We start from the raw sequence: 13,494 nt of genomic DNA, 5'->3' as shown, positions 1-13,494 counted from the left end.
TGGAGGAGCAAATCTGCAGAGAGATAGCAGACAACTGCAGGAAAAATAAAGTTGTGATAGTAGGAGATTTTAATTTTCCACACATTGATTGGGACTCCCATACTGTTAAAGGTCTAGACAGGTTAGAGTTTGTAAAATGTGTTCAGGAAAGTTTTCTAAATCAATATATAGAGGTACCAACTGGAGAGGATGCAATATTAGATCTTCTATTAGGAAAAGAGTTAGGACAGGTGACGGAAATGTGTAGGGGAACACTGGTTCCAGTGATCATAACACCATTAGTTTCAACTTGATCATGGATAAAGCTAGATGTGGTCATCAGGTTGAGGTTCTAAACTGGAAAAAGACAAAATTTGAAGAAATGAGAAAGGATCCAAAAAGCATGGATTGGGACAGGTTGTTCTCTGGCAAGGATGTGATCGGTAAGTGGGAGGCCTTCAAAGGAAAAATTTTGAGAGTACAGAGTTTGTATGTTCCTGTCAGGATTAAAGGCAAAGTGAATAAGAATAAGGAATCTTGGTTCTCAAGGGGTATTGGAACTCTGATAAAGAAGAAGAGAGAGATGTGTGACATGTATAGGAAACAGGGAGCAAATAAGGTGCTTGAGGAGTATAAAAAGTGCAAAAAGAAAGAAATCAGGAGGGCTAAAAGAAGACATGAGGTTGTTTTGGCAGTCAAGGTGAAGGATAATCCACAGAGCTCCTACAGGTATATTAAGAGCAAAAGGATAGTAATGGATAAAATCGGTCCTCTTGAAGATCAGAGTGGTCGGCTATGTATGGAACCAAAAGAAGTGGGAGAGATCTTAAATGGGTTTTTTGCGACTGTATTTACTAAGGAAACTGGCATGGCGTCTATGGAAGTAAGGCAAACAAGTAGTGAGGTCATGGAACCTATACAGATTGAAGAGGAGGAGGTGCTTGCTATCTTAAGGCAAATCAGAGTAGATAAAATCCCCAGGGCCTGACAGAGTATTTCCTCAGACCTTGAAGGAGACTAGTGTTGAAATTGCAGGGGCCCTGGCAGATATATTTAAAATGTCGGTGAGGTGCCGGAGGATTGGAGGATAGCTCATGTTGTTCCATCATTTAAAAAAGGCTCTGAAAGTAATTGGGGAGATTATAGGCCGGTAAGTTTGACATCGGTAGTAGGTAAATTTTTGGAAGGAGTACTAAGAGATAGGATCTACAAGTATTTGGATAGACAAGGACTTATTAGGGAAAGTCAATATGGCTTTGTGCGTGGTAGGTCATGTTTAACCAATCTATTAGAGTTTTTCAAGGAGGTTACCAGGAAAGTAGATGAAGGGAAGGCAGTGGATGTTGTCTACATGGACTTCAGTAAGGCCTTTGACAAGGTCCCGCATGGGAGGTTAGTTAGGAAGATTGAGTCGCTAGGTATACATGGAGAGGTAGTAAATTGGATTAGACATTGGCTCAATGGAAGAAGCCAGAGAGTGGTAGTGGAGGATTGCTTCTCTGAGTGGAAGCCTGTGACTAGTGGTGTGCCACAGGGATCAGTGCTGGGTCCATTGTTATTTGTCATCTATATTAATAATCTGGATGATAATGTGGTAAATTGGATCAGCAAATTTGCTGATGATACAAAGATTGGAGGTGTAGTGGACAGTGAGGAACGTTTTCAAAGCTTGCAGAGGGATTTGGACCAGCTGAAAAAATGGGCTGAAAAATGGTAGATTAGATTAGATTAGGTTCAAATTTATTGTCATTGTGCCGAGTACAGATACAAAGCCAATGAAATGCATTTAGCATCTGACCAGAAATGCAAAGAATAGTGTTATTTACAAAATAACTGTGAATAAAAAAAAGTGCTACAGCACACAAATATAAAAGTACTGAGACAGTACAATACGGATGCAATACTGCTTAGTGCTGTGATGAGAGGTTCAGCAGTGTCACAGCCTCAGGGAAGAAGCTGTTCCTGTGCCTGCTGGTGTGGGAGCGGAGGCTCCTGTAGCGCCTACCAGATGGGAGGAGAGTAAAAAGTCCATGGTTAGGGTGAGATGCATTCCTGATAATGCTTTTCGCCCTGCCCAGGCAGCGTTTATGGTAGATGTTCTCAATGGTGGACAATTGGGTGCCGGTAATCCACTGGGCAGTTTTCACCACACGCTGGAGTGCTTTGCAGTCCGATATGGGACAATTGCCATACCACACTGAAATGCAGTTGGTGAGTATGCTCTCAATGGTACACCGGTAAAAGTCCGTCAGTATCCTGGGACAGAGATGAGCTTTCTTCATGCTCCGCAGGAAATAATGGTGCTGTTGTGCCTGTTTGATTAGGATGGAGGAGTTCAGGAACCAGGTGAGATCCTCAGAAATGCAGACACCAAGGAATTTGAAGCTTGATACACACTCCACTACAGTTCCGTTGATGTAGATGGGGACGTAAATGTGACTCCTGGCATGCCTGAAGTCCACAATGATCTCCTTGGTCTTCTGGGTGTTAAGGGCCAGATTGTTGTCAGCACACCACGCAGCCAGGTGCTGGACCTTGTCCCTGTAGGCCGTCTCGTCTTCCCCTCTGATCAGACCAACCACCGTGGTGTCGTCTGCGAACTTGATTATGGAGTTAGAATCATGTACAGGAACGCAGTCATAGTTGAAAAGGGAGTACAGAAGAGGGCTCAGCACACAGCCTTGAGGCACGCCGGTGTTCAGGATGGAGTTTAATACAGACAGGTGTAAGGTATTGAACTTTAGAAGTTCAAGCAGTACCCACAGCATAAAAGCCAGGACAGCTTCTTCCACCAGGCCATTAGACTGATGAACTCATGAGTGTACTCTATTTTACATTGACTGTTCTATTTATTATAAATTACTATGATTGCACATGGCACTTTTAGATGGAGACGTATGTTTTACTCCTCGTATGTGAAAGATGTAAGAAATAAAGCCAATCAATTCAATTCAATTTGTATCAAACAAACAACCATCTGTAAAGACAGAGCATTACCGATTTTCATGTCTGTAAGATTCATTACTGAATCTCTCATCAAATGTGCTGATCCTTTAATGATCAATTAGAAAGATGATACTAATTAGAAATAACCTGTATAGCGTTGCCAAAGACAGATGTTGTTTGACCAATCTGAAGGAATTTTTCTTTTCAATATTTTTATTAGTTTCCACATAGAAGAAGACATAGAGTACAAGAAAGTGTATGTAAAAGGTCAAAAAAGATTTTAAAAACTACCAATAACATTATATCTATTCATAATAATAAGCTCATTACCCCATATTCATGTGTTCGTCAATAGTTATATTGAAATATACCAGTTTATTACAAAAAAAAAGTCTAACCCCTACCAAGACCGAAGCTGTTTGTTAAGGAGAAAAAAGGTAAAATACCTTCTCGTAAAATTAATAATAGCCAACATCTGAATTTAAACAATGAATTGAGGGTTTTGAAAATAATTCAGAAAGGGTCCCCACAATGTTTGAAATTCTTGATGAGATTCAGAAATTGAATAACGAATCTTCTCTAAATCTAAGCATGACGTAATGTCGCATAACCATTGAGCATGAGTTGGAGGAAGAACGTCTTTCCATTCAAACAAAAGCACCCTCCTTGCTATAAGAGAGCTAAAGGCCAAAATATGTAAATCAGATGTCTTCTGCTTGATATCTTGTCCTGCAACAATACCAAATAGGGCCATCAGAGGATTAGGCTTAAAATTGACTTTGAAACGTAAAGAAAGAGTTTGAAAAACTTCCTTCCAATAGTTTTCAAGACACGGACAAGTCCAAAGCATATGAATTAATGAAGCTTCTCCATTATTACATCTGTCACAGTAGGGAGATATATCCGAATAAAAACGAGATAGCTTATCTTTAGTCATATGGACTCTATGTACCACCTTAAATTGTATGAGGGAATGGCAAGCACATAGCGATGAAGTATTAACCAGTTTAAAAATTTCATTCCAAGTTTCCTTAGATATTGATGTCTGTAAATCTTGTTTCCAGACATTCTTAATTTTGTCTCAAGGAACATTCCTGGTCTCCAGTAACATACCATAACTATTAGATATTGCAGCATTATGAAAAGGTGTCAAATTAAAAATTAACGTCTAGTAAGTTCTTGTCTGAGCTTACAGGAAATGTGCAGAATTGAGATCTTTGGAAGTCTCTGATCTGTAGATACCTAAAAAAAAGTGAGTTTTGGGTAAGCTATATTTAGTTGACAGTTGCTCAGATGAGAAAAGAATCCCTCCAACAAACAGATACCGAAAACATTTAATACCCAACCCGCCCCATTCTTTAAAAACTAAATCAATCATGGAACGTTTAAAAAAAATTAGAATAAATGGGACTAGAAAGGGAAAATCTCAATAAACCAAAATGTTTTCTAAATTGTATCCAGATCCTCAGAGTATGTTTAACTATTAAATTATCAGTTAAGTTACTTACAAATAAAGGAAGTGAGGATCCAAGAAGAGAAATAATAGAAAATTTATTAACAGAGTTAGCTTCTAAAGAAACCCATACCAGGCAGTCTACATGATTAATATAATATAGCCAAAACCTAAGATATCATATATTAACTGCCCAGTAATAAAACCTAAAACTAGGTAAGGCGTTAAACCTCCAGACTTTTTAGATTTTTGAAGAATTTTTAAAGAGGTAACAAAATACACTCTAATGATGAGAGTTCAGTACTTAAGTAAGGTCTCAGACAAGGTCGCACATGGAGATTAGTCTAGAAGGTTAGACACCATAGGATCCAGGTCAAGTTAGTAAATTCAATCCAAACTTGGATTAGCAATAGGAGGCAAAAAGTGTTGGTAGAGGGTTGATTTTGTGATGCCTGTGACGAGTGGTGCTCTGCAGGGATTTGGGCTGGAATTGAATGATTTGGATATGGATGTAGGAGGCATGATCAGTAAGCATGATAGGAGTAGTTGGCTGTATGTAGGGAGTCTTAGACTACAGGGTGATTAGTGAAGTGTTGGTGAAATGGGCTGAAAAATTGTAGATGGGTATGTAAGTGTAAGGTGTTGCATTTTGGGTGTAGTAATGGCACTAGGACATATACCTTGAATGGAGGTTGAACCGTTCATTTCTCTGTGTCAGCCGAGATCTCCTATCTCCCATCTAAGCCCTTCTCACTGCTACCATTACGCAGATAGAGCAGGAGCCAAGTTCAGAAGTAATTGTTGCTCTGCAGCCGTTGGGCTCCTGGGCCAGCTTCATTTGCCTCAGCGCTGAACAGACATCAGCTGTGGTCTGTAGCCCTTGGGCTTCTGGAAGGTTTCCCTCACCTCAATACTGAACTGGCTCTGCAGCTAGCAGCCATCGTGCTCCTGGACTGGCTGCACTCGCCTCAGCACTGAGCTGGCTCTGTTTCTAGGCCTACTTTTGGGAACTCTGCAGTTCATGTTCTATGTATTATTTGTTTACTTTTTTATTGTTTGCACAACTTGTTCTTTTTTTTTGCACATTGGATGTTTGCCAGTCTTTTTTGTTTGGAGTTTTTGTATTTTTGTATTTCTTTGTTTTCTGGTTGCCTACAAGAAGATGAACCTCAAGATTGTATATGGTTTTGTCAAAGGCAGGCCATGCCTTACGAGCCTGATTGAATTTTTTGAGGATGTGACTAAACACATTGATGTAGGTAGAGCAGTAGATGTAGTGTATATGGATTGCAGCAAGGCATTTGATAAGGTACCCCATGCAAGGATTATTGAGCAAGTAAAGAGGCATGGGATCCAAGGGGACCATTACTTTGTGGCTTGCCAACAGGGGGCAAAGAGTGATTGTAGACAGGTCATATTCTGCATGGCGGTCGGTGACCAGTGGTGTGCCTCGGGGATCTGTTCTGGGACCCCTCCTCTTTGTGATTTTTATAAATGACCTGGATGAGGAAGTGGAGAGGTGGGTTAGTACATTTGCTGATGGCACAAAGGTTGGGGGTGATGTGGATAGTGTGGAGGGCTGTCAGAGGTTACAGTGGGACATTGATAAAGATGCAAAACTGGGCTGAGAAGTGGCAGATGGAGTTCAACCCAGATAATACTGAGGTGGTGGTTCATTTTGGTAGGTCAAATATGATGGCAGAATATAGTATTAATGGTAAGACTCAAGACTCTTGGCAATGTGGAGAATCAGAGGGATCTTGGGGTCCGAGTCTATAGGACACTCAAAACTGATACGCAGGTTGACTCTGTGGTTAAGAAAGCATACGGTGCATTGGCCTTCATCAATTGTAGGATTGAGTTTAGGAGCCGAGAGGTAATGTTGCAGCTATATAGGGCCCTGGTCAGACCCCACTTGGAGTACTGTGCTCAATACTGGTCGCTTTACTACAGGTAGGATGTGGAAAACGTAGAAAGGGTGCAGAGGAGATTTACTAGGATGTTGCCTGGATTAGGGAACATACCTTATGAGAACAGGTTGAGTGAACTTGGCCTTTTCTCCTTGGAGCGATGGAGGATGAGAGGTGACCTGATAGAGGTGTATAAGATGGTGAGAGGCATTGATCGTATGGATAGTCAGAGGCTTTTTCCCAGGGCTGAAATGGCTAGCACAAGAGGGCATGGTTTTAAGGTGCCTGGAAGTAGGTACAGAGGACATGTCAGGGGTAAGATTTTTACGCAGAGAGTGGTGAGTGCATGGAATGGGCTGCCGGCGACGGTGGTGGAGGAGGGCACGATAGGGTCTTTTAAGAGATTCCTGGATAGGTACATGGAGTTTAGAAAACTAGAGGGCTATGGGTAACCCTAGGTAATTCCTAAGGTAAGGACATGTTTGGCACAGCTTTGTGAGCCGAAGAGCCTGTATTGTGCTGTAGGTTTTCTGTGTTTCTCTGTTTCTATCTATGGTATGTGTACATTGATAATAAATGTACTCTGAACTTTGGTAGGGTTCTAAGGATTTGAGGAATAGTGTTCAAGTTCAAAAATCCTTAAAAGTAGTGGTGCACATAGATAAACATGGTTGTGAAAACAAATGGGATACAGGCGTAAGAGCAGGGAGGTTACAGTCCAATTTTATAAAACATTGGAAAGAGCTCAGCTGGAGTATGCCATGTACATAGAACATAGAATAGTACAGCACAGTACAGGCCTTTTGGCCCACAATGTTGTGCCGACCCTCAAACTCTGCCTCCCATATAACTCCCCACCTTAAATTCCTCCATATACCTGTCTGGTAGTCTCTTAAACTTCACTAGTGTATCTGCCTCCACCACTGACTCAGGCAGTGCATTCCACGCACCAACCACTCTCTGAGTAAAAAACCTTCCTCTAATATCCCCCTTGAACTTCCCACCCCTTACCTTAAAGTCATGTCCTCTTGTATTGAGCAGTGGTGCCCTGGGGAATTGGCGCTGGCTATCCACTCTATCTATTCCTCTTATTATCTTGTACTCCTCTATCATTTCTCTTCTCATCCTCCTTCTCTTCAAAGAGTAAAGCCCCAGCTCCCTTAATCTCTGATCATAATGCATACTCTCTAAACCAGGCAGAATCCTGGTAAATCTCCTCTGTACCCTTTTCAATGCTTCCACATCCTTCCTATAGTGAGGTGACCAGAACTGGACACAGTACTCCAAGTGTGGCCTAACCAGAGTTTTATAGAGCTGCATCATTACATTGCGACTCTTAAACTCTATCCCCCGACTTATGAAAGCTAACCCCCCATAAGCTTTCTTAACTACCCTATCCACCTGTGAGGCAACTCTCAGGGATCTGTGGACGTGTACCCCCAGATCCCTCTGCTCCTCCACACTACCAAGTATCCTGCCATTTACTTGTACTCTGCCTTGGAGTTTGTCCTTCCAAAGTGTACCACCTCACACTTCTCCGGGTTGAACTCCATCTGCCACTTCTCAGTCCACTTTTGCATCCTATCTCTCTGCAATCTTTGACAATCCTCTACACTATCTACAACACCACCAACCTTTGTGTCATCTGCAAACTTGCCAACCCACCCTTCTACCTCCACATCCAGGTCGTTAATAAAAATCACGAAAAGTAGAGGTCCCAGAACAGATCCTTGTGGGACACCACTGGTCACAACCCTCCAATCTGAATGTACTCCCTCCACCACCACCCTCTGCCTTCTGCAGGCAAGCCAATTCTGAATCCACCTGGCCAAAATTCCCTGGATCCCATGCCTTCTGACTTTCTGAATAAGCCTACCGTGTGGAACCTTGTCAAATGCCTTACTAAAATCCATATAGATCACATCCACTGCACTACCCTCATCTATATGCCTGGTCACCTCCTCAAAGAACTCTATCAGGCTTGTTAGACACGATCTGCCCTTCACAAAGCCATGCTGACTGTCCCTGATCAGGCCATGACTCTCTAAATGCCCAGAGATCCTATCTCTGAGAACCTTTTCCAACAGCTTTCCCACCACAGACGTAAGGCTCACTGGTCTATAATTACCCGCACTATCCCTACTACCTTTTTTGAACAAGGGGACAACATTCGCCTCCCTCCAATCCTCCGGTACCATTCCCGTGGACAACGAGGACATAAAGATCCTAGCCAGAGGCTCAGCAATCTCTTCCCTCGCCTCGTTGAGCAGCCTGGGGAATATTCCGTCAGGCCCCGGGGACTTATCTGTCCTAATGTATTTTAACAACTCCAACACCTCCTCTCCCTTAATATCAACATGCTCCAGAACATCAACCTCACTCATATTGTCCTCACCATCATCAAGTTCCCTCTCATTGGTAAATACTGAAGAGAAGTATTCATTGAGGACCTCACTCACTTCCACAGCCTCCAGGCACATCTTCCCACCTTTATCTCTAATTGGTCCTACCTTCACTCCTGTCATCCTTTTGTTCTTCACATAATTGAAGAATGCCTTGGGGTTTTCCTTTACCCTACTCGCCAAGGCCTTCTCATGCCCCCTTCTTGCTCTTCTCAGCCCCTTCTTAAGCTCCTTTCTTGCTTCCCTATATTCCTCAATAGACTCATCTGATCCTTGCTTCCTAAATCTCATGTATGCTGCCTTCTTCCACCTGACTAGATTTTCCACCTTACTTGTCACCCATGGTTCCTTCACCCTACCATTCTTTATCTTCCTCATCGGGACAAATTTATCCCTAACATCCTGCAAGAGATCTCTACATATCAACCACATGTCCATAGTACATTTCCCTGCAAAAGCATCATCCCAATTCACACCCACAAGTTCTAGCCTTATAGCCTCATAATTTGCCCTTCTCCAATTAAAAATTTTCCTGTCCTCTCTGATTCTATCCTTTTCCATGATAATGCTAAAGGCCAGGGAGCAGTGGTCACTGTCCCCCAGATGCTCACCCACTGAGAGATCTGTGACCTGACCTGGTTCATTACCTAGTACTAGATCTAGTATGGCATTCCCCCTAGTCGGCCTGTCCATATACTGTGACAGGAATCCGTCCTGGACACACTTAACAAACTCTGCCCCATCTAAACTTTTGGAACTAATCAGGTGCCAATCAATATTAGGGAAGTTAAAGTCACCCATGATAACAACCCTGTTATTTTTGCACCTTTCCAAAATCTGCCTCCCAATCTGCTCCTCTGTATCTCTGCTGTTACCAGGGGGCCTATAGAATACCCCCTGTTCCTGACTTCCACCCATATTGACTCAAAAGAGGATCCTGCTACATTACCCACCCTTTCTGTAGCTGTAATAGTATCCCTGACCAGTAATGCCAGCCCTCCTCCCCTTTTTCCCCCCTCTCTATCCCTTTTAAAGCACTGAAATCCAGGAATATTGAGAATCCATTCCTGCCCTGGTGCCAGCCAAGTCTCTGTAATGGCCACTACATCATAATTCCATGTATGTATCCAAGCTCTCAGTTCATCACCTTTGTTTCTGATGCTTCTTGCATTGAGGTACACACACTTCAGCCCTTCTACCTTACTACCTTTACACCGTTTATTCTGCTTCTCTTTCCTCAAAGCCTCTCTATATGTTAGATCTGGCTTTACTCCGTGCACTTCTTTCACAGCTCTATTGCTCCGGGTCCCATCCCCCTTGCAAATTAGTTCTGGGATGTAGTTCTGGGATCCGGACTATTGGGAAGATGTGACACTGCTGGAAAGAACGTAAAAGAGGTTTACCAGGATTTTGCCTAGGCTAGAGATTTCAATTATGAGGAGAGATTGGAAAGTCTTAATCTGTTATTCCTGGATTGGAAGAGGTGTAGGGGGCACATAGTTGAGATATTTAAAATTATGAGGACTATTGATAGGACAAGCTACAGGAAAATTTATTTTCTCTTATCAGTTGGATGTAAAACTAAATGATATAGATTACTGTAAAATATTTAGAAGGCATCTGAAGAGGGGCTTTTTCACCCAGAAGGTGGTGAGTACCTGGAATACACTGCTGGACAGAGTGGTTGTACCAGAGTCACTGATAGCATTTCAGAATTGGCTGCACGAGCATTTGAATTATCTAGGCTCACAAGCTATTAGCCAAGTGCTATTAGATAGATGAATAAGGATGGGTCGGTCCCATTGAATAGCGTAATAATTAGTGATTAAGTTCAAGAAAAAGTTATGTAGGTTTTTAGAGATTGGGAATTAATGGGAGTAGACTAAGTGCAGGACAGTGGTATGGTAGTAAAGTTCAGTCACTGTCTTATTGAAAGGCAGAGCCTACTTTTATTTTTATTTCCTATATTTTTAAATCTAAGCAATCTCCAGAAGCTGGGTAGGAGGCAGATGAAGCAGTCTCATTTATCAATAACTAGACCACTATCTTAAAACATTTATTCTCTACACCACTGTCACACTGTGCTACTAATCTGTTAATTCTACAGAATACACTGTGAAAACAAATAGGTTTGAACAGCAATTTGCAGCAAATATGAGATTATCTTCACAATGTAGGCTGCAAAGATCCACTACCACTTTTTCAAGATCAAACCATTATTGGTCACAAATTGTGTCCTTACTAACTATACCTCTATCTGCAGAATGAGGTTTAAAGTGTGATTTACATTGTCATGAATTAATTTTACAAGTATTGACTGATAAAATAGTATGATGATATTTTATAGTATCATGTAGAACTGTAAGATGTGTCAATTTGTTCTAATAGGCTGAATATAATAAGCAGATATGCTCTGAATATGAAGAGGACAGGGATGATCACCCTCATAATTTGGATTGTGAAAAGCTACAAGAATGTTTTGAATGTCCTTGTCACAACTGTGTTCCAAGGTAATTACAATAATTATAATACATATAGATCTATCCATCATTGAAGTATTGGACCTCACAGCAATTTTCCCTTTTTCCCCCTTTCCTTTTCCCTATGGTTCAAATTATTTCTATGACCTCCAGCCTCCAAGTTCCATTATTTTTTACTGAGTAAATTGTGTGGAGGGATTGTTTACTGAGCCTCTGTGGGATGGAAGTTAGAAACAGGAAGGGGTCAATAATTCTTCTGGATGTTTTTTATAGACCACCCAATAGTAACAGGGACATGGAGGAGAAAATAGGGAGACAGATTTTGGAAAGCTGTAATAATAACAGGGTTGTCATGGTGGGAGATTGTAATTTCCCAAATATTGATTGGCATCTCCCTAGAGCAAAGGGTTTAGATAGGGTGGAGTAAGTTAGGTGTGTTCAGGAAGGTTTCCTGACACAATATATAGATAGGCCTGCAAGAGGAGAGGCTGTACTTGATCTGGTATTAGGAAATGAACCTGGTCAGGTATCGAGTCTGTCAGTGGGAGAGCATTTTGGAGAAAGTGATCACAATTCATTACCATAGCATTGGAGAGGGATAGGATCAGACAAGTTGGGGAAGTGTTTAATTGGAGTAAGGGGAAATATGAAGCAATCAGGCAGGAACTTGGAAGCATAAATTGGGAACAGATATTGTCAGGGAAATGTATGGCAGAAATGTGGCAAATGTTTAGGGGATATTTGCGAGACGTTCTGCATAGGTACGTTCCAATGAGACAGGGAAAGAATGGTAGGGGACAGGAACCATGATGTACAAAGGCTGTTGAAAATCTAGTCACGAGGAAAAGAAAAGCTTAGGAAAGGTTCAAAAAACTAGGTAATGATAGAAATCTAGAAGGTTATAAGGCTAGCAGGAAAGCGCTTAAGAATGAAATTAAGAGAGCTGGAAGGGGCCATGAGAAGGCCTTGGCAAACAGGATTAAAGAAAACCCCAAAGCATTCTACAGATATGTGAAGAGCAAGAGGATAAGACATAAGAGAATAGGACCAATCAAGTGTGACAGTGGACAACTGTGTATGGAACTGGAGGAGATAGCAAGATACTTAATGAATACTTTGCTTCAGTATTCACTACGGAAAAGGATCTTGGCGATTGTAGGGATGACTTACAGCAGACTGAAAGGCTTTAGCATATAGACATTAAGAAAGAGGATGTGCTGCAGTTTTTGGAAAGTCTCAAATTGGATAAGTCTCCGGAACCAGATGAAATGTACCCCAGGCTACTGTGGGAAGCAAGGGAGGAGATTGCTGAACCTCTAGCAATGATCTTTGCATCATCAATGGGAATGGGAGAAGTTCTGGAGGATTGGAGGATTGCAGATGTTGTTCCCTTATTCAAGAAAGGGAGTAGAGATAGCCCAGGAAATTATAGACCAGTGAGTCTTACTTCAGTGGTTGGTAAGTTGATGTAAAAGATCCTGAGAGGCAGGATTTATGAATATTTGGAGAGGCATAATATAATTAGGAATAGTCAGCATGGCTTTGTCAAAGGCAGGTCATGTCTTATGAGCCTGATTGAATTTTCTGAGGACGTGACTAAACACGTTGATGAAGGAAGAGCAGTAGATGTAGTGTATATGGATTTCAGCAAGGCATTTGATAAGGTACCCATGCAAGGCTTATTGAGAAAGTAAGGAAGCATGGGATCTATGGGGACCTTGCTTTGTGGATCCAGAACTGGCTTGCTCACAGAAGACAAAGAGTGGTTGTAGACGGGTCATATTCTGCATGGAGGTCGGTGACCAGTGATATGCCTCAGGGGTCTGTTCTGGGACCCCTTCTCTTCATGATTTTTATAAATGACCTGGATGAGGAAGTGGAGGGATAGGTTAGTGAATTTGCTGTTGACACTAAAGGTTGGGGGTGTTGTGGATAGTGTGGAGGGCTGTCAGAGATTATAGCGGGACTTCGATTGGATGGAAAACTGGGCTGACAAGTGGCAGATGGAGTTCAACCCAGATAAGTCTCAGGTGGTTCATTTTGGTAGGTCAAATATGATGGCAGAATATAGTATTAATGGTAAGGCACTGGCAGTGTGGAGGATCAGAGGGATCTTGGGGTCTGAGTCCATAGGACATTCAAAGCAACCGCACAGGTTGACTGTGTGGTTCAGAAGGCATATGGTGCATCGGCCTTTATCAACCATGGGATTGAGTTGATAAGAGCCGAGAGGTAATGTTACAGCTATATAGGAGCCTGGTCAGACCCCACTTGGAGTACTGTGCCCAATTCTCGTCACCTCACTACAGGAAGGATGTGAAAAA

At 42.0% G+C, this 13,494-nt stretch overlaps 1 protein-coding gene across 1 annotated transcript in view; it reads left to right on the top strand.

The window, feature by feature from the left end:
* The window catches only part of LOC134353806 (spermatogenesis-associated protein 7-like), a 105,645-nt gene that overhangs the window by 54,037 nt on the left and 38,114 nt on the right, over positions 1–13,494 (top strand). Inside the window, exon 7 of the mRNA XM_063062263.1 lies at positions 11,079–11,200. Coding sequence (XP_062918333.1) covers positions 11,079–11,200 — 122 coding nt within the window. The remainder of the gene's footprint in view (positions 1–11,078; positions 11,201–13,494) is intronic.

Source organism: Mobula hypostoma, chromosome 1 (assembly GCF_963921235.1).
Source record: "Mobula hypostoma chromosome 1, sMobHyp1.1, whole genome shotgun sequence".
Classification (NCBI taxonomy): domain Eukaryota; kingdom Metazoa; phylum Chordata; class Chondrichthyes; order Myliobatiformes; family Myliobatidae; genus Mobula; species Mobula hypostoma.
This window is presented reverse-complemented; position numbering and strand designations above follow the sequence as displayed.